The 23,479-nt window shown below is 38.2% G+C and overlaps 1 protein-coding gene across 1 annotated transcript in view; it reads right to left on the reverse strand.

The window, feature by feature from the left end:
• The window catches only part of LOC149262253 (BSD domain (BTF2-like transcription factors, Synapse-associated proteins and DOS2-like proteins)), a 408,058-nt gene that overhangs the window by 143,906 nt on the left and 240,673 nt on the right, over positions 1-23,479 (reverse strand). The window contains exons 7-11 of the mRNA XM_089423765.1: positions 19,486-19,561; positions 19,179-19,274; positions 18,711-18,755; positions 17,172-17,228; positions 16,825-16,980 (exon numbers count right to left, since the gene is read on the reverse strand). Coding sequence (XP_089279891.1) covers positions 16,825-16,980; positions 17,172-17,228; positions 18,711-18,755; positions 19,179-19,274; positions 19,486-19,561 — 430 coding nt within the window. The remainder of the gene's footprint in view (positions 1-16,824; positions 16,981-17,171; positions 17,229-18,710; positions 18,756-19,178; positions 19,275-19,485; positions 19,562-23,479) is intronic.

Here is a 23,479-nt window from a genome sequence, read left to right on the forward strand (position 1 = left end):
TTGTCCCCTTGAGATGTAAATTGTAAAAGTCATGATGTAATGTGTCCTGAGGGTCGAGAAATGTTTTAAATCCCCTCATGAGTCCTAGGTCCTAGGTCCTAGGTGATGTTTCCGAAAGCTTAGTTCAGTGATCCATGTTAAATGAATTAAAAAATTAAAAAATGAATAAAAATAATAAGATAATAAAAAATTAAAAAATGAAGCAAAAACCCTAACTAATAAAATAATAATATTTTAAGTTAATAAATCGACGGATGAGATCAAGAGATGTCTTGATCCTCATCAACGGTCGAGATCAATTCTACATGGATCACCCAAAACTAGCCGTTGGGATCATTTCCTTTATATAGGGTCTTAGGGGGTCATTTTTGTTATTTATTGGATCTGTGAGTCAAAGACTGAAGAAGCTCTCTTGTAAATTTGTTTCTGGTTAATAAAGAAGACTTTGGGGTCCATATCCTGCTGGTGTTACTCTCTTGAAATGCTGTGAGATTGTTTTGATTTTCTGCATATGTTATTTTCAGCTGTTAATAATAGCTTTTGTAGAGTATTGTGGGTACAGGTATCTTGCTCACTTGCTAGGGTTTGGGTGTTGTTAGGGTTTCTGAAGTAATGGCAGGTATCTCCATTACTTCCTGAGATCTAGCAGCATTCTTGCCCTCTTTACTGATGGTTGTTTCTGAGCTGTGCAGAAAAACCCTTGCTGAAGAAGATTTGGTGGGCGTTAGGGGAAGTTCTCGGCTGAACCAGCCAACTCCCACAAGCATTTTCTGCTGAGCCCAGTGGATTTGATCCTGGGTCTATCATTCGGTTTTATTTTTCTGATCTGCATGAGAGAATTTCTGAAGTTTCTTCACAGTGACAATCTGAAATTTCTTTTCTTTAAAATTTTCCTGTTCTTATTGTTAAATCTGGCTGTTAAGGGGCCAAATCTGTAAATTAATTTTTCGGATCTAGGGTTTCAAAATTTTTGCTTTATTCAGTCTTCATTAAGGTTTTGTTTGTCTTTTGTAGGTATAGGGTTTTGTCTTTGCAAGACCAGCTTAAAACACATTGCCATCAAGGACGTTTGGGGATTTACGTGGCCTTGTGGATGTCAAAATCAGTTCTGCCCATCAGCTTACAGCCATCATTACATTTAAAAATCCGCTCTCAGAACCGGGAATCTGTGGGCCGTGTCTCAGTGCAAACAAACACCGTCAGGAATGGATGAGATATTTGCAAACCGACGGTAATCCATCGACTTATGAACGGCATCGAAATTTCATGGTAACAGCTAAACAATTTTTTACTGTTTTAGTCGTATTACACATTTCTGCAATCTGGTATCTGAATTAAGGTATATCTTTTGGTGAATATCTAAGAGGCTCTGCGTATTACCATATTTCCTTTTGCCTGTGTTAGAATTTTTTTGGTCCGAGCTAGGGTCACGATTTTCGAATTCCGGCATCCATCAGCTCTTGGAAACCCTGTTATCATTCTCACGCCATTGAATCACCCTGCATCTGTGATGTCTTTTCTCGGCCTGTGAGGAAATGCGTTTTCGTTTTAGAGTTTATGTGCAGGTCCATAACCCCGTCGTGTGTATCTGCGTGGGCATCAAAAATTTTTTCGTTTTACGCCGGTCAGCAGAGATAAATTCAGAGCCACAGGTAAAAATCGCATTCACGTTGGCGTATCAGGTAAGTCGAATTTTTTTGTGATCATATAGCAGTCTTGCGTATCAGCGTTTTTGTTTCTTTTGGATTTTACGATTTGCCATCAATCTGACTGTGTATGAAGCCCTCGATCTCGTCGTTCTGGTCATTGCACGCTATTTGATTCATCGCGTGGTCGAGTCGCAGCTCTTTAGGGTTCTTCAGCATGGGTAAACTTTCATTTGTGGCAGTAGTTAATCGACTTGCTTTCTCTCTTCGAATTTTCTCAGCCTGCATTTTCTTCTTTAGAATTTACGCGCAGGAAAGCTTTCCATTGTTTGAGTAGTTACGCTTGTGTGGTTTTAGTCTAGGGTTTAGCTTATAGTTTCGATTTTTTTTTTATTTCTTTAGATTTTAATTGTATTTTAATATAATTTCATTTTGTTTTACATAGTTTCGTTTTATAGTTTTTATGTTAGTTTTTATTTAGTTTTGTTTTAATTAAAATGTTAGCGTTAGTTTTATGCTATAGTTAGATTTTAGATTTTGATTTATGTTTTAAAGTTTGTTATAAAAAATATAAAAAATAAAAATGCTTTTGTTAGATTTTTTAATTTAAATTTAATTTTTTGTTTAGTTTAGTTCTAAAATTTTCCTTAGTTTAGATTTTTAGTTTTAATGTTTTAATTAAAAATCTTTAAAAAAAAAAAAAAAAAAATTTGAAAAAATATAAAAATATTGTGGAAAATTTTAGATCAAGTTATTTTCGCGAATTGTCATATCTTTCTGAGATCTAAATTTTCAGGTCGAGATGCGAAATTGATATCTGTTTAACGGTTTATAATTCTCGTGGTATTTTAAGGCATTTATCTTTTAAATTTTTCAGTGGCTGGATATCGTTTTGGTCATTCTAAAGAGCATTGTGATTTCGCTGATGATAGATGATTGCTGTTCATGGTCCATATCTTTTTTATATCATTTAACAAGTAATCGTTTTAACCACAATCTCTTAAGGCACTGGTCTGCTAAATTAATCAAATCAATCAAGTGCTTTTTCATATCGTATCTCGTGTCTCCCAACCAACTGGTCGACAGTTGGTCTCATCATCTCACAGGGTCTACCCCCCTTAGCCGCGGGAGACAGGCTTAAACGGAGGGATCGGGGATCAGAGTGACAGCCCCCGGTCTGAGCGTTGTCGTGTCAATCCGCGCGACAACATTTTTGGCGCCGTTGCCGGGGACATTGTTTTCTCGGCGTTTCAACGACAAATCATTTTTCTCATTTCTTATCTCTTCATCTGGCCCGGCAACGCCAACATTTTTGGCGCCGTTGCCGGGGACATTGTTTTCTCGGCGTTTCAACGACAAATCATTTTTCTCATTTCTTATCTCTTCATCTGGCCCGGCAACGCCAACATTTTTTGGCGCCGTTGCCGGGGATAGAGTTTTTCTGTCCCTGGTGTTTCAACGACTTTTCATCATTCATCGTACATCTTTCTATCTTTTCATCTGGCCCGGCAACGCCAACATTTTTTGGCGCCGTTGCCGGGGAATTTGTTTTCTCGGAGTTTCATCGACATTTATCTTCTCATCTCTCATCTCTCAGTTGAGCTGGCAGATTCAATATTATTGACATTTTTTCGTCCCATATCAACAGCATCTCTTGGATTTGTTTCTTGTTTGGGTGGCGACTCCACTTTCTCATTTTTCCACACAAGAAGCTTTCCTCATATTTGCTTGTGGTTACCTTTTGGATCCTAGAATCAGATTCATTGTTCAAGTGGCGACTCCACTGTTTTCATCTCTTGATTTTCTTGAGCAGGTATCTAGTTCTATCATCCTTTTAATCCCTTATCATTCATCATGGATTATTCATTTAAGTCATGTCGTTTTACTGAACGTCTCCATGATTTTCCGAAAGATGCCATTCCGAAGTTACCTATTTTCTCGGATGGTGATCCAATCGCTGTTAGAAGGCATATAGTCTTGTTTACTCGCATCATGACCATATACTGTAGATCCCCTCAGTTTAATCATGAAGATATCAAAATGCGTCTATTTGTCCTTTCTTTAAAAGATGATGCTTTGAATTGGTTTAACGATTTTCCAAAGGAATCTTTCACTTCTTTAGAAGACATTGTCGATGCTTTTAAAAATAGATATGGTTATCCAAACAGCTTGCCTTCTGCCTCTAAAATTGTGCAACAGAATGAAAGTAATTTGATAAGAGGTCCAGCTGAAAGATCCCAAGACGATTCATCATGTCAGAATGTGGCATCCACTGGAAATATTGCAGATCAAGTTCATGATAGTGAAAAATCAGGGACAAATGACAATGAAAAAGAAGAGCAAAAGCAAATTATACGAGACCTAATGATGCTGGTGAGAAATATGGAAATCAATCAAACTAATTATGTCAATGATGTGAAAACTTTATGCACCCATCTTGAAAAACGTAACAGGGAGATTGAGGTCACGCAAAGTCACCATGCTAAAGAAATTGATGCCATAAACAATTATGAAACAGAAATTAGAATCATGCAAAGCAGGTTGTCAGTCTTAGAAGAAAATATGGTGACCATGAAAGCTGATCATGATAAGGAAATTGACTCTATGCAAAACAAGTTATTAACTATGGATGAAGAAATGACTATCATGACGTTCAATCATAACAATCAGTTGGCTGACATGCAAGCGAATCATAACGAAGAGATAAATTTCATGCAACATTGCTTGATGGACATAGAGGAAAAGAATGATAAGGTAATAAAACACATCCAAGAAAACCATGCCATGCAAATCAGCGCTATAAGGGATGAATGCTCTAGTCAGATGGATGCCATTAGAATACAAGTTCAAAAGATTCAACAATGGTCAGATGATAAGAGAAACCAGGAGCCTTCTCATTTGCCGCAACAAGTTTAATCTTACTATGAGGAGGTCATTAAGTGGATAATTGAAGGTGATCCAGATAAGCTTAAAAACGATAAAAATCAGATGCAAGACACAAAAAGACTTAGCATGCATAACTTACACACTTCATCAGATAGTTTCGAAACAGAAAGTTCCAGATCATCAGTAATTCATCCCGCCAGAAAGAAGAAGCGCAAGAGGAAGAAGATTAGACGAAGATTTGATGCATCAGACGGCCGTGAGCAGCTTGATTTTCGGATAGGAAAGAGTCCTACCATATGCAAAATTGGACATGGCACATCCGACAAGCAGCCGACAGATTTGCCTGAAAGCAGGCAAATGCTCAGTATGCACTATATTGAACACATCTGATGCCGTGAGGCATTTTTGTATTGTATTTCTAACTCTACTCCTTGTCTTTTCAGCATTTCATTTCTGTTTTAGGATTAGATTTACTTTTCATGTTATTAGATAGTTAATAAATGAAGAGCTTTTATCTTTCCTGTGCTTAATGTATATGCTGATTTTTGGGATGGACGCTACTTATTTTTGTGTTGTATGGATGCAGATTCTGGATTCTCACATTCCTGCAAGCAGCAACGTGTCCCCAAGTAGAGCCAGATGTTGACCTCTTCTGGTCAACTACCCATGCAGTGCACCCCGTTTTTCTTGACAGAAAGAAGCAGCACCTGATCAGCATGTCCGTGCCATCCTGCCATCATCAGCAGCTTGATCTTTTTGATTGTAAACCCAGTCTGCATGTATTAATTGTAAATAATCTTAGCAGACATGAGTCATGTATGTAATTTGCCTAGGTGGACCTAACTTTCTGATGATAATCTACGTCCCGGAAGGTTTTTCGTCTCACCGATCCACGGATCGGCAGAGTTTTCCTTCAAACCTGACCCCAAAGCCGGGATTGATTTTGTCATTAGAACTTTAGGAGAATCCTAGTGTGTTGATCTGCTAGATTATCGTGGTGTCGCAGAGCTGGGTGATTTATGAGGGTCTGTATTAAGTGGGCTTGTCCCCTTGAGATGTAAATTGTAAAAGTCATGATGTAATGTGTCCTGAGGGTCGAGAAATGTTTTAAATCCCCTCATGAGTCCTAGGTCCTAGGTCCTAGGTGATGTTTCCGAAAGCTTAGTTCAGTGATCCATGTTAAATGAATTAAAAAATTAAAAAATGAATAAAAATAATAAGATAATAAAAAATTAAAAAATGAAGCAAAAACCCTAACTAATAAAATAATAATATTTTAAGTTAATAAATCGACGGATGAGATCAAGAGATGTCTTGATCCTCATCAACGGTCGAGATCATTTCTACATGGATCACCCAAAACTAGCCGTTGGGATCATTTCCTTTATATAGGGTCTTAGGGGGTCATTTTTGTTATTTATTGGATCTGTGAGTCAAAGACTGAAGAAGCTCTCTTGTAAATTTGTTTCTGGTTAATAAAGAAGACTTTGGGGTCCATATCCTGCTGGTGTTACTCTCTTGAAATGTTGTGAGATTGTTTTGATTTTCTGCATATGTTATTTTCAGCTGTTAATAATAGCTTTTGTAGAGTATTGTGGGTACAGGTATCTTGCTCACTTGCTAGGGTTTGGGTGCTGTTAGGATTTCTGAAGTAATGGCAGGTATCTCCATTACTTCCTGAGATCTAGCAGCATTCTTGCCCTCTTTACTGATGGTTGTTTCTGAGCTGTGCAGAAAAACCCTTGTTGAAGAAGATTTGGTGGGCGTTAGGGGAAGTTCTCGGCTGAACCAGCCAACTCCCACAAGCATTTTCTGCTGAGCCCAGTGGATTTGATCCTGGGTCTATCATTCGGTTTTATTTTTCTGATCTGCATGAGAGAATTTCTGAAGTTTCTTCACAGTGACAATCTGAAATTTCTTTTCTTTAAAATTTTCCTGTTCTTATTGTTAAATCTGGCTGTTAAGGGGCCAAATCTGTAAATTAATTTTTCGGATCTAGGGTTTCAAAATTTTTGCTTTATTCAGTCTTCATTAGGGTTTTGTTTGTCTTTTGTAGGTATAGGGTTTTGTCTTTGCAAGACCAGCTTAAAACACATTGCCATCAAGGACGTTTGGGGATTTACATGGCCTTGTGGATGTCAAAATCAGTTCTGCCCATCAGCTTACAGCCATCATTACATTTAAAAATCCGCTCTCAGAACCGGGAATCTGTGGGCCGTGTCTCAGTGCAAACAAACACCGTCAGGAATGGATGAGATATTTGCAAACCGACGGTAATCCATCGACTTATGAACGGCATCGAAATTTCATGGTAACAGCTAAACAATTTTTTACTGTTTTAGTCGTATTACACATTTCTGCAATCTGTTATCTGAATTAAGGTATATCTTTTGGTGAATATCTAAGAGGCTCTGCGTATTACCATATTTCCTTTTGCCTGTGTTAGAATTTTTTTGGTCCGAGCTAGGGTCACGATTTTCGAATTCCGGCATCCATCAGCTCTTGGAAACCCTGTTATCATTCTCACGCCATTGAATCACCCTGCATCTGTGATGTCTTTTCTCGGCCTGTGAGGAAATGCGTTTTCGTTTTAGAGTTTATGTGCAGGTCCATAACCCCGTCGTGCGTATCTGCGTGGGCATCAAAAAAAATTTCGTTTTACGCCGGTCAGCAGAGATAAATTCAGAGCCACAGGTAAAAATCGCATTCACGTTGGCGTATCAGGTAAGTCGAATTTTTTTTATGTGGTCATATAACAGTCTTGCGTATCAGCGTTTTTGTTTCTTTTGGATTTTACGATTTGCCATCAATCTGACTGTGTGAAGCCCTCGATCTCGTCGTTCTGGTCATTTGATTCATCGCGTGGTCGAGTCGCAGCTCTTTAGGGTTCTTCAGCCTGGGTAAACTTTCATTTGTGGTAGCAGTTAATTGACTTGCTTTCTCTCTTTGAATTTTCTCGGCCTGCATTTTCTTCTTAGAATTTACGCGCAGGAAAGTTTTTCACTGTTTGAATAGTTACGCTTGTGTGGTTTTAGTCTAGGGTTTAGCTTATAGTTTCGATTTTTTTTATTATTTCTTTAGATTTTAATTGTATTTTAATATAATTTCATTTTGTTTTACATAGTTTCGTTTTATAGTTTTTTTTATGTTAGTTTTTATTTAGTTTTGTTTTAATTAAAATGTTAGCGTTAGTTTTATGCTATAGTTAGATTTTAGATTTTGATTTATGTTTTAAATTTTGTTATAAAAAATATAAAAAATAAAAATGTTTTTGTTAGATTTTTTAATTTAAATTTAATTTTTTGTTTAGTTTAGTTCTAAAATTTTCCTTAGTTTAGATTTTTAGTTTTAATGTTTTAATTAAAAATCTTTAAAAAAAAAAAAAAAAAAAATTGAAAAAATATAAAAATATTGTGGAAAATTTTAGATCAAGTTATTTTCGCGAATTGTCATATCTTTCTGAGATCTAAATTTTCAGGTCAAGATGCGAAATTGATATCTGGTTAACGGTTTATAATTCTCGTGGTATTTTAAGGCATTTATCTTTTAAATTTTTCAGTGGCTGGATATCGTTTTGGTCATTCTAAAGAGCATTGTGATTTCGCTGATGATAGATGATTGTTGTTCATGGTCCATATCTTTTTTATATCATTTAACAAGTAATCGTTTTAACCACAATTTCTTAAGGCACTGGTCTGCTAAATTAATCAAATCAATCAAGTGCTTTTTCATATCGTATCTCGTGTCTCCCAACCAACTGGTCGACAGTTGGTCTCATCATCTCACAGGGTCTACCCCCCTTAGCCGCGGGAGACAGGCTTAAACGGAGGGATCGGGGATCAGAGTGACAGCCCCCGGTCTGAGCGTTGTCGTGTCAATCCGCGCGACAACAAGCCCAGTTGGGCTTTCACTCATGAGCGTTTGTCATGAGTGGAAGGCCCAGTTACTGGTAGAGTACTCTAAGGATTGTCGGGCGTGCGACATCTTGGAGGGTAGCTATGCAGATGAGTGCTACAAGGTGATGGATGAGGTCATTTATTATAAGGGGGCGCATATTTTTGGTTTCAGAATCACAGTTGAGGGAATGCGTCCATCAAGCAGCTCATGATTCTCCTTTATCTAGGCACCAGATATTTAGGAAGACATATATCGCAGTGAGAGAGCGCTTCAGTTGGAAGGGCCTCAAGGGAGATGTACTGAGACATATACAGGAGTGTGAAACTTGCCAGAGGTATAAGGGAGAGTTGACCCATCCAGCGGGATTGTTGCAGCCTCTTCCCATCCCTGAGGGGAAATGGGAGAGCATCTCTATGGACTTCATTACTAGACCTCCCTCAGTACAAGGGAAGTATTGTATTTTTGTAGTGGTCAATCGGCTGACCAAGTTTGCACACTTCTTTGCCATACCGACACGATCTTTAGCTTCACAGGTGACGGAGTTGTTCTTCAGAAAGGTCTTTCGCCTGCACGAACTCCCTAAGACCATAGTCAGTGACAAGAATAGCCAATTCATGGGAGGGTTTTGGCAGGGGCTCTTCAGACTAGTCGGCACTGAGCTCACCCCGAGCTCTAGCTTTCATTAGCAGACCAATGGTTAGACAGAGAGGGTGAACTAGTGGTTAGAGGGCGAACTAGTGGTTAGAGGGCTATCTCAGGAATTATGTGACAGGGAAACAGAGGGCTTGGATTCAATGGTTGCACTTAGGAGAGTATTGTTACAACACCACCCATCATATGTCTATTGGTATGACTCCTTTCCATGCTTTATATGGTTATGATGCTTTATCTTTTGTTGATATTGTTTTTGGAGACACCCCGGCCCCAAATGCCAGGGATTGGATCCTGGAGAGCCAAGATATCCTCAAGGCTCTTAAGGATAACTTACTGGCAACCCAAAACCAGTAGAAGATTTATGCTGATTGGCATCGAGTAGAGAGACATTTTGAGGAGGGTGACTTGGTCTACCTTCGATTGCAGCCATACCGACAATCCACACTCAAGCAGAAGGGGGCCGAAAAGCTGCAGCCGAGATTCTTTGGGCTGTACAAAGTGAGTAGGAGAGTTGGAGAGGTGGCTTACAAGTTGGAGCTACCACCAAGGAGCAAGATTCATAACATCTTTCATGTGTCATGCCTCAAGAGGGTGTTGGGGCAGCAGGTTACAGCAGTCATGGAGTTGCCTCCACTTGATGATGAGGGGCATTTGATCTTAGAGCCAGAAGCCATCTTGGAAACCAGAGAGAGGAAGCTCAGGAGCAGGATAGTCATAGAATATTTGGTGTGATGGAAGAATCTACCGAATGAGGATGCCACTTGGGAGGGAGAGCACATTCTGGAGCATCCGGCATTGAAGTTGCTTGGGGACAAGCAACATTTGGGAGGGGAGGACTGTAATGTCCCTTCCTAAATAATTTTGGAACAAGATTTAATTTTGTATTATGGGGCCAATTTTGGAGTTAGTGGACCCCATTCGATGCTATTAGGAGATTAGACTAGGAGAAGATGTTTTGTTTTAAAGTTAAGTTACACATGGGGGCCACCCTCACTAGGGAATTACGCACTCCCTAGTTCGATATGCATAGAGGGGAGATAACTTTTGCATGGTGTTGGTTAAGTGGGGCCCATGATGGAGGACGAAATGGAGGGAAAATTCCCCCACGAAAACTATATAAGGAGGGCAGCTCTCCTCTTCTCATTCATTCATGAGTGTATATCGATTTCTCTTGGTTGCTCGAGCTGCTTAGCCGAGTCACTGGCTGTTTAGCACGAGTTCTTCAGGCAAAGAGCTCATCCTTTCTTTGGGGGACTTCGAGTGCCACCCTAGGAAGGTTTCCTTCATTTCTTCAGGAGGAGATTCACATTGTGATTTCCAGCAGTAGCATTTCCTTCCAGGTGGTGTGTATTTCTAGAGGACGCAGTGAGAGAGGAGGCCAAGTTGTTTATGGAGCTGAGCAATGGAGTTTTGCTATGAGATTTTCTGGAGGAGAAGCTAATGAGGATTGTCAACTTTAGGGGAGTTTGGGCACTGATTGAGCTTCAGGGTTGGCAGTGTGACTTTCGCACTACCTGGGCCAGCGTAGAGGCAGTCTTTAGGGAGCTCATTTGGTGGGTAGAGTATCATCCCTTGAGGTTGAGCATCGCTGTGGAGGTTGAAGGAACCATTCGGGGTGAAGTTTGCTTCCTTTCCAGAGTTGGGAGGAAGACTTTGTGGCCATTTCTTGCAGGCCATTTTGTTGGAGCTGCTTGGAGGGCGTAGGCCATAGAGGAGGTCGAATTTGGGTGGTTGGTTCCAAGCCAAACCCTTTCTGGGTTTTTCTGGGTTTTGGCCAAGGAATTTGAGGCTGAAGTTTCATCATTTTCTGAGCACCGGAGGGAAGGTGTCTTGCAGCTCCTTTCCAGCCAGCAATTGCCATAACTAGCAGACAACGCAGAGCTTTAGAGGAGCAGTGGCTTTCTAGCATTCGGGATTACTGTCGACACCTGGGTTCTGTCACGCTTGCCATTAAGGCAAGCCCAGGTGCTCTCTCCATACTATTGTACATTGCTCCATTAATGAATAAAATGGCTCAGCTAGTTTCTATTTTTGTTGTGTATTGAATATTTGCTGATAGTTTAATTTTTTTGTGCAAAAATCGAATTGGCTTTTGTATATCACTGTTTGTTTAAGTTTGGAACATTATTGAAGGTGAGTTGTTAATCAAAAGGAACTTTGATCATTTTGTAATTGATTGCTTATACTTGTTCGTTTTGAGCGTTTAGCATGGATTATGGGTTGATTTGGAAGATGACAAACCTTAACCATAATTTTATTCTCACTTTACCAAGGGGGCTAATCTTTGACCTTAGTCCAATGGGACCTTCCCTTAAGACCCCTTGGGCTACTGGAGAAGCACTACCTAGAAAGCCATGATTAAGATAGTGTGTTCCATCTTCCCTATGCCATACTTAACATATTTCATCCCACATTACAAACCCCATAATTCACCTCCATTCTTTGGGTACAACTTGTCATTGGTTCTTGGGGATTCGACACTCATATGTTCATATACCTTGAGTAGGGCCTAGATACTTTTCCCTAGGAAGTCGATGTACCCAAAAGAAAAGAAAAAGCATATCATGGAACCAATAAAACAAAGAAAGAAAATCAAAATGTAGAATATGGTTGGGACATAAGAATTAGCACATGGGCAAAAGCTTAGCATGAGCTCTACCTACCTCATATGGCCATCACCCGATTCCTAAGCCCATGGTGCTCCATTACATCAAAAAGGAACCCTTGCATGTCCCAACCCAAATGAGCGATAAAATGACTCATCTTTAAGCGGTAATAAAACTACTATATCATTAAAATCAAGCTCTAACCATTGAGTTATAAGCGATAATACAAGGAATAATCACTAAGAAGAAAAAAGGCACACAAGAAGGTATGGAAAAATCAAGCCACGTTGGTAACTCATGCATCCACAAATGCTCCCTCCTTACATCTATACACTTAACATGTGGACACCCCCATATGTTGGTCACTTTGACCATGGCACTTGACCATGAAGTCTCTTCCCCTCCATTACGACATTATTATAAACTAACACCTACCAGTTGAAGGGTGGACCAAGGAAACATTTCTTCCCCTTAGCGGCTAGAAGCACCTAATAGGATTGACCATTAGCTACCCCTACCAAGGGAGAAAACACCTTTGCAAGAACTTGGTCCTGGATTCGAAAGGGGATCTTTGTTTGAAGTATTAATATTTCCTTAGCATTCAAGTTTGCTTCACCTAGATGCATTATTGATCTTAGTCTCTGATTGAAAGTTGCTTTGGCTAGAATCCATGGTTTTCTTTATCAAGTGGTTCAACATCCCAAGCCATAAGCACCTGCTCCACAGCTACCTACGCCCTTCAGAGAATTACATTGGCCTAAGTACAGTGTCAAGAGAGACGAGCCTCTTCGCAGCACTAGCAGATGACACATGTCCCAAAGTACCTGTTGGACCAAGGACATTGGTCTACCTTGACCTAGTTTTGAGGATTCTTCATGTTGACACCATTGGACCCAGTATGCCCCCAGGTTGGCCTTGACAAATCCAGACAGGCAAGAGTTGCTTTAGAGCCTAGATGAGGATGGTCTCCCATTGAGAGATAAAGGAGGGATTTTTGTACAATTAGGGCCCTAACACTGGAGAGAAGGAGGCCTTATTTGATAGTTGGAGACCCCTGGAGATCCCTTGATGGTACCTCAGCTAGCACTTGGGACCCCACAAAAGATATTGAGGTGTATTTGAGGGCCAACTCTCAAATTTATGATCATCCAGGCACCTACAGATTCTCTAACACCTGAGCACACTTTGGCATGGCATTTGGAGCCCTGATTAAGCATGATGTCAGCACTTAAAAGGGCTACAACTCACACGTGCGGGCTAATTTGGTCTATTTTGTCATTAGATAATGGGTTGGCTAGTAACCCAAGGGCATTTAATGTCAAACTTGTTTTTAGGGGCTTCATTAGGCTAAATTAGGTGAGATAAACCTGATATAAATAGAGGTCACTCACATTTCATTTGGATCATCAATTGTGATCTAATTCAGCTCTCTTAGAGAATTCAGCCTAGCTGAATTGTGATCTTGCATCTTGTGGAGATGTGATCTATTGAGGATTTTTTCTTATGGAGCTATTGTTTGGCTTTGAAGATGTCATTTTCGAGCAATAAAGGATTTGTTCAAGCGTTCTATATTGTAAGTGTAGCTTGTATTTTGTGGCTACTGTATGGAATGGTTAATTATCTAGGGTTTTTATGTGCAAGTTATTGTTGAGAATTATTTTATGGAATCTTGGTAATAGTATTGCATTCATTACCCACTCATAGAATTTGTATGATAATACCATGGGTGAACCTTTCAAATAGCTCTCCCCATTGACTTTGCTCCCTCACAAAAGTGATAGCTAGGGTTTGAACCTAGGGTTTTACAATTCGCTTGGTCCTTCCTAGGATTTAGGCACCAACCTTGGTCACATTCATGGTCACCTTTAAGACTCACCCTAAATCTCATTCTTCTTCTCCTAAACCTGATTTCGGCCTCTTAAAGAAATTCACTACCTAGGGCTAGGGCATTTATTTCAACTAAAGTTGAAAATGTTACTTTGTGGAGGGATTCAACATGTAGTGGTGAAGTATTTGCCTCAAAATAAAATTATTCCTATGGCTAATTTTTTGGTTTTAGGGCTGACTTCCTTTTCCCTAGGTGAATTGTGCCCTAGAAAAGCCCTAATTTACCCTAGGCTTCAACATGTGGCTTATTGAAGGCTTCTTGCAACATAAATTGATCATATTCATCTATTGTAAGCCTTTTCTTGGCCTTGTCATCCTAGATAAGCCTATTAAACTTGCTTATTCTCAAGCCCTACGTCACGTGCCCTTATTAGGCCTTTTGGAGGATGTGAATTGCCCTATTGTGCTAGCTAAGCCCTGTTCTTAGAAGGTGCAACCCTCCTTGGCTTGTCTTTGTCACCTTTATCCTTGGTACTTGATAGATCTTTTAGGTGACCTAATATAAGGAGACCTCCCTTCTGATGAAAGTCTACTAAAGAGCAAGAGGTAGTGGTTGTGGTGATAGTGGGCCAGACCTCGTTGTTGTCCCTTGGTCTAGCTCCTCCTCTGAGCTACACTCACAAGCACTGCTAGATTTTGAGGCAACAGTCCACAAAAGGATCGAAGCAAATCTGATTGCAGATCTTATATTACCCAATTAATTGCAGGACAAAGCCCTATATTGCATCATTAATGGTGTGTCATATTCTATTCATTATTTCTCGAATCCTCGTCATATCTGTGACATTCTTCTAATTTCTCGAGGGATCAAATGATTCAAAATGCCAATTTTCATGATGGACATATACCTCTATGTGACAAGCGAAAAATATGATCTGCTGTAGAATTGTGGTAGAAGTTGAATTTCAACATGAGTCTTTATTACTGTTTCAAGGACAAAGCATCTTAAGGGGAGATGACTCATAGCATACCTAAATATCTATTAAATGTATATTTAGCATGTTAAAATTGGCAACTAGGGCCAAACTCCATGTGGGTCGTCGTATTCATGGCAGCTGATATTTTTCTTGGATTCCTCTCGTTGAGAGGTGTAAGATTGATCTAAAGATCATCCGATTCCGATATGTATTCATGGAAATATGAATTTATTTGTGTTATGTGACAATTCATCAAGGTCAGCCAGCAACCAAATAGAGGTGGCTTGCAAGTCATTTTAGACACACCTCTTGTGATCTCCTCCTCTCCACTTGTTTGGGTTTTGGTGGAAGGACAAGTCTCTAAGAGAATACGCTGTCTTTGGGAGAAGATCTATACAATGCCCTAGACCCTAACGCTGTCATGGAGGAGTCCTATACACAGCATCATATATGCTGCCATGGAGAGCCCTAATTACAGTCAGGGAGAAGCCCTAGATGTGGAGGAGAAAGGGTCTTCTAGGAGTGCCTACGCTGCCCTAAATTACAGTCAATGAAGCCAGCCCTATAGACGCAGTCATGGAGGATGATTATCACATTGAAGAGAGGCACCTATGTTGTCCTAAAGGAGGCTCCTACGCAGTCCTAGGAGAGGCTTTAACGCAGGTAAGGAGATGCCCTAGGTGCATTTCAGTTGGTGCCCTATCCGCTGTCATAATGTGCCTTAGCCGCAGGCTTATGAAGAATCCTATACACTGCATAAAGGAGGTCTAAACGCTGGCAAGGGAGACCTAATCTAATGCTGTCCTGAAGTGCACTAAATGCTGTCCTGAAGGAGTCATAAAGAAATCACCTAGCCGCAGTCAAGGAGGATGTATATACGCAGCTAAGACAGGCCTTCTATATGCTACTCATACGCTGTCCTAAGCCACATTAAGGAGGACTAGAAGAGGCCCTAATCTCAGACTTGAAGGTGCCTAATCCGCTGTCACAACTACAGCTATCTAAGGGAGCTTCTATACATTGCAAAGGAAGCCGGGCTGCAGCATAAAGAAGACATGTATCAGCATAAAGGAGCAGCATGGAAATCCCTGTAACAGCATGTTAAATACTGCTGTTCTAAGGCATGGATAAGGTACGTTTGGGAGCAGCAGTCACTAGATTAGAAGACAAAGGTCAACGCTGCTATTTAGGATCTTGTTTAGGCCTGTTGAAGGAGTCTACAGCTACAGCTAGCTGCTTTGCTAGCCTGCAAGCATGGTGATGGATGCAGCATGGTTGGATGCAGCACGGTGATGGATGCAGCATGATGATGGAATCGCCTTGGAGAATCAGTTGAAGTATGAGGACTAATAAGTGTGCCTTCACCTAAGTTCAGATCTGCAGTCCTTGTCATCAGAACTATCATGTCATCTTCATGATGAAAGATCTCTGATGTCTGATCTCTTATTTTGGCAAGTCAAAGTGTTGACTTCAAATGTATTTGTACTATCTCTCTCTCTGCTGAACTATTGAAGAATATAAGAAGAATTGATCAAGGGTTTCCCCACATTGGGGTTTGTCCCTGGCTGGCGCCACATCTTGTGTCCTCTTGTCTTGGCTTGTCTTCTGATGTTTATGTTTATGTTCTATCTGCACTTTACTATCATGCTGATGTGATTGCTAATCTGAATATTGTCATTGAGCTAATGTGAAAAATTGAAGTAAATTGTTCTAAGCATAGAACATACCAAAATTAACATAGTAACTAGTGTGCGGGTGTGTATTATCAATCCCTAGTTAATTAATAAACTAAAAATCCCATTTCCCTAGGCACATGACTATTCATCATGACCAATCCATTCACTGCTACATCAGGACATCACATTGTTCAGTTGTGATCATCACTTCGTTTGTCCCGTTTCTTATAATTTAACAATGGCTCCTTGTGAGTGTGGCCAGGTATGTCACATTATCCATGTTTGCATGTATGCACATTTTCAAACATACAAACATACATATCTCAGTGGGCGTTTATATAAGTATAACGACGCATAGATACATGCACAGGCATTTGTTAACATATATAATATGTAAAACATGTACATGGGTAACATCTAGAAAGCTATACATAATCTAGATATGCATAATACATGTATATTATATAACATAGACTCAGAAAATATGCATTTTCAACCACTTTGAAGGAGGAATAATAGTAATACTAAGTATAAATGAATAAAACATGGAAAACACAAAGAAGTTAGGTGACACTATGATATTACTCTTAACTGTGAACCAGAAATGGTATCTGAATCTTTATTACAGTTCTAAAAAATTAATTTAATCATATACCTTCCGACGAGCCTCATTTGCCAGGATATCATCATCCTTCAAGAAGAGAGCAAGCTCTTCATCTTCATCAGCCTCAGCTTTAGCAGCAGCTGCATTTTTTGTCCTATGGAGGTACTCTGCTCTACAATATTTGTTCCAGAACTCTATTTCACTCATCTGTAGGAAACCAAAAAAGCAGCATATTTCAAATGATTCATTAAATTTGTCAAGACCACAACATTCGTTATAGTGTTTTACAGAGCATTTATTGATCAATTCAGCTTTTTCTTTTGTCTCACTGTTTATCATTGTAAGCGCAGAGGATGAACAATATCTCATAATCATTGCTCACAAAAAGGGTATCTCACCTTTCGGGGTACATTCATTAGAAATGCACGGTGCACAGCTGGCTTTTCCGCAAAAATCTGCAATCCACATTAATCATGTAACATTCAATCTAATCATCTCTTATTATTCTATGTCAGGCAAAACTGTGCCTTCTTTAAATTTGCATGCAAGATCTACAAAGTTGGAACATTGTTACAATAGCCAGAAATTATATCTGCAAAAGATTGCAAAACTATACTCCAAATTGAAATATAATATAAATGTCATAGAAGAAGAGAAATTATCCTTGAGCATCAAACAAAGAAGCTAATCAGATAATTAAACAATAATATGGTAAAAGACTTCACATCATCTAAATGAAAGTCAGTGCATTTGATGGCCAGACACCAATTCCACAGCATATTTGCCAACTTAGAATGGCAAAGGTTGATTTAATTATGTCAAACTGCTATGACGAGTGATGGTTAGAGTTTGGGAACTAAAATAAAGAAATGCATTTAAGAAATTTTGATATTTATCTGTCTATTCTTTTCCACATCTCTTTGTCCTCTCCACTGAATTTATTTTCTTCCACACAATGTGAATCTCACTAGAGTCTTCTTTTTCCACATTGTTCCCTTTGTTTTTACATAAACATTCAGTATCTGTCAACTGGTAGTCTTACTTGTTCAACCCACGTGTCAGAATTATCTATATGTTCTTCTTTCTTCGTCATTTTTTATTCTCCATTGTTATTCTTTTCTACCCTGCTATCTGAGAAAGATGACAGTCATTGTCTTTTTCGACATTTTTCCCTTAGAATTTGGTTTGGCATTCAAATTTTTCCCACCGGCATACTATAATTTTTAATCTACAGTATATATTTTTCTTTCTCTACTTCATCGTCTAGGGTTTACCTGTTTGGGTGCATCTCCTATTAGGTTTTTAATTTTGATCTCTCTTTATTTAGTAGCTTCAGAGATGCCCCAGGCACCCAATTGGTATTATTACTTGTACTTTTGAGTCCCATTGACCTACTTTGGTCACTTCTGGACATTTATAAGATATCAACCCATTTCATTTCCATTTCTCCTTGAACTGAAAATGGCTTCAAAATTCAAATATTCAATAGAATTTATTAATTACGTGCAACAGTTCAAAAATTTGAACAGCTAAAACCCAAAATCTTTTCTGGTGCACCAAAACCTTGTGACAGTTAACACATTTTCTTCTACTTTGAAATGCATTTTCATTGCATCTCCACTTCAGTCAAAAGGAGCCCTAAAATTCTTCTGTGAATTGAATTCTGCATCCAGGTTTAGTGTTTAAGGAAAATATACAATCTAAAGATCCATTCACAAACATTTTTTGTGCCTCAGTGATTAATGAAATTGCATTCAAATTTAATACTATAATAACAGCAACGTTTTCAGTGTAAATGTTATTAATGTTTATTTAAATCATGCTATAGTATAGAGGTGATTTTCATTAACTGTCAAATTGGACAATCATAGACCTCTAGCTATGATTTTGTAAAATTGAATAAACACTGAATGACTATCGAAGCAAAACTTCAGTACCTGATGTATAATCTCTGACGTAAGGTTGAAAGTAACTCTATTTGTCTGCAAATACAGGCAATTTCAATACAAAAGAAATATAAGTTAGAAGGCAAAATTTCTAGTTAAAACTGTCTGATTTAAGGTCTTTGAGGTGATTTCACCAAGGACACCAGCATTAAAGTAAGGAGTGATTATAGCTTTAAACATATAAATCATAAATCTAATGAACTAATCACTTGTTATTGTCTTCCTAGACATTAATATAAAGTTGCAAAACATTTGTACTCCTAGTTTTTGTACTCGTCATCCAAAAGGCATTGGAGATATAAATGAAATGCATAAAAAATATACAAGAAAATAATAATAATTGACAAAATTTTTAACATTATTCTCTTTTATAAGAAACAGTATAAAGGTCCAATAAAATGTGTTTCAGCCAGAACTTTCAATATTAGCACAGAAGCATATTGTAAGTGAAGATTATACACGACCGTCAGTCATTGGTTGGACATCTGCAAGCATAGCACTTTTCAAACCAGTCCGCTGTTTCGGATTTTTAGAAGCGTCTTCTTCTAAAAGATTCTGCACCAGAAACATCTAAATCAGTAGCATGTGCAACTACATCCATTTGAAGAAAACTGTTAGTTAAATTTACAACAAACATATTGAAAATCAAAATCTATTATCAAGATCATACAATCAAAAGATGAAATTTTGAAAATGAAGTGAAATATAATGGATCTTAGTGCAACACCCATCATAATAATAAAGACATATATTTAAAGTAGCAAACCTTTCTTGTGGCCCAGAATTCATCCTCCGTGAGGACACCACTAAAGACGAGATCTTTGTGCAATTTCTGCAACTCACTGTTGGAAGAAATCATTAAACACATGTACCAATCAGATTCAAACAAAGGGTCATATCACAGGAATGTTTACAACAGATCAACATTCACAAATCATAAATATTATCAAATTAGGGATGTAGTTTCAAGTTAAACAAAAGATGAAAGCCTTTTCTAATTAATTTCGGTTGGCAGGCAAAAACTACTTAGATCATCTGTGTTTTTTGCAACCATATAATTGCATATTAATACTCCAAAAAAAATTCAAATCCAAAAACTCCAACCACCCATGCAAAAAAGATACACACACACATATACACATATATGTAATTTGCAAATCAGTGTAGTTCTCATTTGTGAGTTTCTCCTTAAGTAATCAATTCAGAACTTGTAATTTCAAAATAAGTCTGTATTTACTATTTACTAAGTCACATGACACGAGGACACGAGACACGGAGGACACGTAAATACGAGTATTCAATACGAAACGCAGCGACCTGGAAACAGGACATGGGGGACGCGTTTTATATATATTTAATAAATATATATATATATATATATATATATATACCGAAATATAGTTTTTTATCCATATTAAATTGCAGGTTGCAGCGTATCTAATCAAGTTAAAATATAATTACTTCTCAAAGTTCATAGTTCACTTTAAAAAAATAAATAGAATCAAAATTTACTATTTAGAAATTAGAATGTGATATGCTTGGTCTTGATTCTTGAATATTCAATGTTCATTGTTCATATACAACTTACAAGCACATAAGAAAATAACTAAAGTCTAGTCCTATTGATTTCCTTTGCCCCTCTTACGAGAAAATGCCACAGCTTTCCCTTTCCCTCTAGATGTAGATGCTGGTGCTGTTGGAGTTGGCAGTGGAGTTTGCTATGATCTAGAAGCTGAAGAACTAGAAGTAGGAGTTATAGGAGGTAGACCACGTCCTCTACTGGTGGCAATGGTAGCCCGGGCAGGTGGTGTCACCTGGAAACATTACAATCTCCTAAACCTGAAATCCTGAAAAACTGATAAGTCTGCTGCATTTTGAATGAAGTCTAAAATTCTACTTTGTCCATATGAAATCCAATGAGGCCGGAACCACTCTCAAACATCCTGAGTCATTTCATGGTAATGTTAAAAATTTAAGTAAAAGGATGAAAATGAAGATTAAGGAGAATGTCACTTTTACTTTAAGAATTTAACATTACCATGAATAGCATATCAATACTAGGGCCTAGACTTGATCATTAAGGACCCCACTCAAAAGTTATTTGTTTCTTTCAAAAAAATTGCAGCTTATGCAGGCAACGTTTTCTATCAATGGAATACGTGTTTTCCAGATGCAGGACAGGACGAAAATCGGCGAATACGTTTTACATTTTACAAGACACGATGAAAAACGTTTTCAACACGTTTTAGGGCCGTTTTCGTGTCCGACACGTAAAATACGGGACACGGTACCTTGGAGGACGTGTCCTGTGACTTAGACTATTTACAATACAAAGACCCATACATGAATGCCCAAGCCATAATGAGAGACTTTCATAGGCTGTCACAAGTGTTAACCCTCACATTGTATTGTATAGGCAAGTACTTCTGCACAGCCCTATGTGTCTAAGCATGCGGAAATTGCCTTATAGACCCTTAACCTTAGCAATTGCTTTAATTATTAAGTAATTGACTTTTATTAAACAAAGTGATTTAATCTAATGAAATGCAAAGGTTATTTGCATTAGTGAATTCAATGAATCTCACGTGAAGTGAGATCTAATCTCAACCATTGATCACCTTGGAGATTAGGGTCGTCAATTCATTCAATAACTCAAGATTATAAAAGGAAGGCTAGGCTAAGGGAAAAAACACAACACAACTTGAGCACAAGACATAGTTAGAGTGCGATCTCAATGATTGGGTGGAGGAGAGCTTCCATTCAAGTCTGCAGGGTTCGAGGAATGTGCAAGGAGCAGCAAGGGAGGATCCAAATTAGTGAACAAGATTTGTAGAGGGCCTGATCAACTAAATTAGTTTCAGGTTCCTATTGTATGTATTTTCCTCAGTCAGACATTTTTCCAGGGAGGTGTTGAGAAATCCATTACGGCAGCAACTTAGGTTTTTCTTGAATTGACTTCTCTTATTATGACATTATCTTGTGATATTTACTTATTAGTTCTTCTTTCAAATTATCTTGTTCTTATGATCAAAATTAATGTCAATCTATAAAAATCACAAACAAAAGACAACACAAAATGTAGACACTCAGCTAGGGCAAAACCCCTATAGAGGGGAAAACCCAATCAAACTCTTCCACTAGTAGATTCAAATCAAATTGAGAATGCCATGACTCAGGACCAAGACAAGTGACTTCCTTTACTCCACAAAGTCAGTCTCCCATTACCAAGTCAAACTGTCAAGTATCATCATGCAAACTAGGGTTCCAAACCCTCTCTACCTTCTTTTGCAATTTTTGGTCTCCTGCACTTTTTCATCCCTAGAATCCGTCAGAAAGACTCGCACGTGTGGCTAAGAATTATTAATTTCAGACTTATTCTTGGCTTCTTTTTCTTCTTGGCATAGGATAGATACTTCTCCTTATATTTCGCACTTCATTACTCCTTTTCTGCAGATTGAATCTTGTTTATGCTTGCTCTCAATAGATCAAACAATAGGCTATTAATAGTTGTTAGAAGCTCCACTTGAGGCCGACTTATCAATTGTTTGAGACTGACTTGGTGGAGGAGGAGAATTTACATAAAAAATATTTTTTCTTTCTAGCCATAAAGATCCCAAGAAGGGTCTAGAATATAATAATAATGACAATGACTCAAGACATAAACCTAGAAGCCTATAATGGAGGCTTTGACCTACTGACCAATGACCCAAGCATGAAACCCATGCTTTAATAAGTCAAATTTCTTTTACAATACAAGTCCACCAGTCCAAGCATGCTTCAAAACGTTCAACCTTCTTATGGAGAGATCTTGCACAATCACAACCCTAATTAGTAATAAACTTTCAATATATATAAAAGTTAGCTCAAACCTCTGGGGTTCTCAAATATATTGACGTTGCTTGGGTCGTCATCATATTATCCAAACACATCTTCGTCGAAAGATTTCTTCTTCTACAGCAGCACCAAACTTAGCCTTAACACTTTTTCCAAAACATTCAAGTCTTGTTTACAACTTTGCCACTTATGAATATCTATTTGTAATACTTTGGCCATGATCTTTATTCTTTCTTCAAGGTTTTTATTATAGTTGTCACATTATGCCCTCCCTCTTTACTAGGGACATATATACTTTCTTTCATCCAAGCTCCCTCTCAACTTGGGGAGATCAACACTTCATTCTTACAGGGTCTTTATCATATCATCAGAGAAACTTCAACCTTTCAAAGCTTCATTTCTTCAAGAACATCATTCATTCAACAAGGTCATCTATTCATCATTTATGTCATCATCATTCTTACAACTCCCTTTTTCCATCATGCTCATCTATTATCAAGTCATCTTCAATTATGAACATTTTCAACATCTTGAAGACTATGTACCTGCAAATCTTAAATAGCAAGTACAACCAAGTACAAATATACAAAAGCATGAAGTTAACTATATCAAAATAGGGTTAGCAAGTTATCATAATGGGAGCACTTAATACTTTGCACTGTTGATTTCTTGTAGCATCAGATGTGCTCTAAGCCTCAAAATTTGCAGGGAGGCTTGGACACATGTATTCCACAATACCTAGAAATCGTTTTGGGAAATTCCACATAGAGATAGTTTTATTAAAATAATTAATTATTTTTAATGGGTGCCTAATTATAAACTCAGGAAATTAAAATAAATAAAGGGTATTAATCTAACTGTGGGTGAAACTTTTAGAAGAAGACGAGGACCAAGCCAAAATGATTGAGCCATTGATTAGAATCTAA

Source organism: Pinus tabuliformis, chromosome 6 (genome assembly GCF_031772625.1).
Source record: "Pinus tabuliformis cultivar Carrire ecotype Pingquan chromosome 6, CPIR1, whole genome shotgun sequence".
NCBI classification, from domain to species: Eukaryota; Viridiplantae; Streptophyta; class Pinopsida; order Pinales; family Pinaceae; genus Pinus; species Pinus tabuliformis.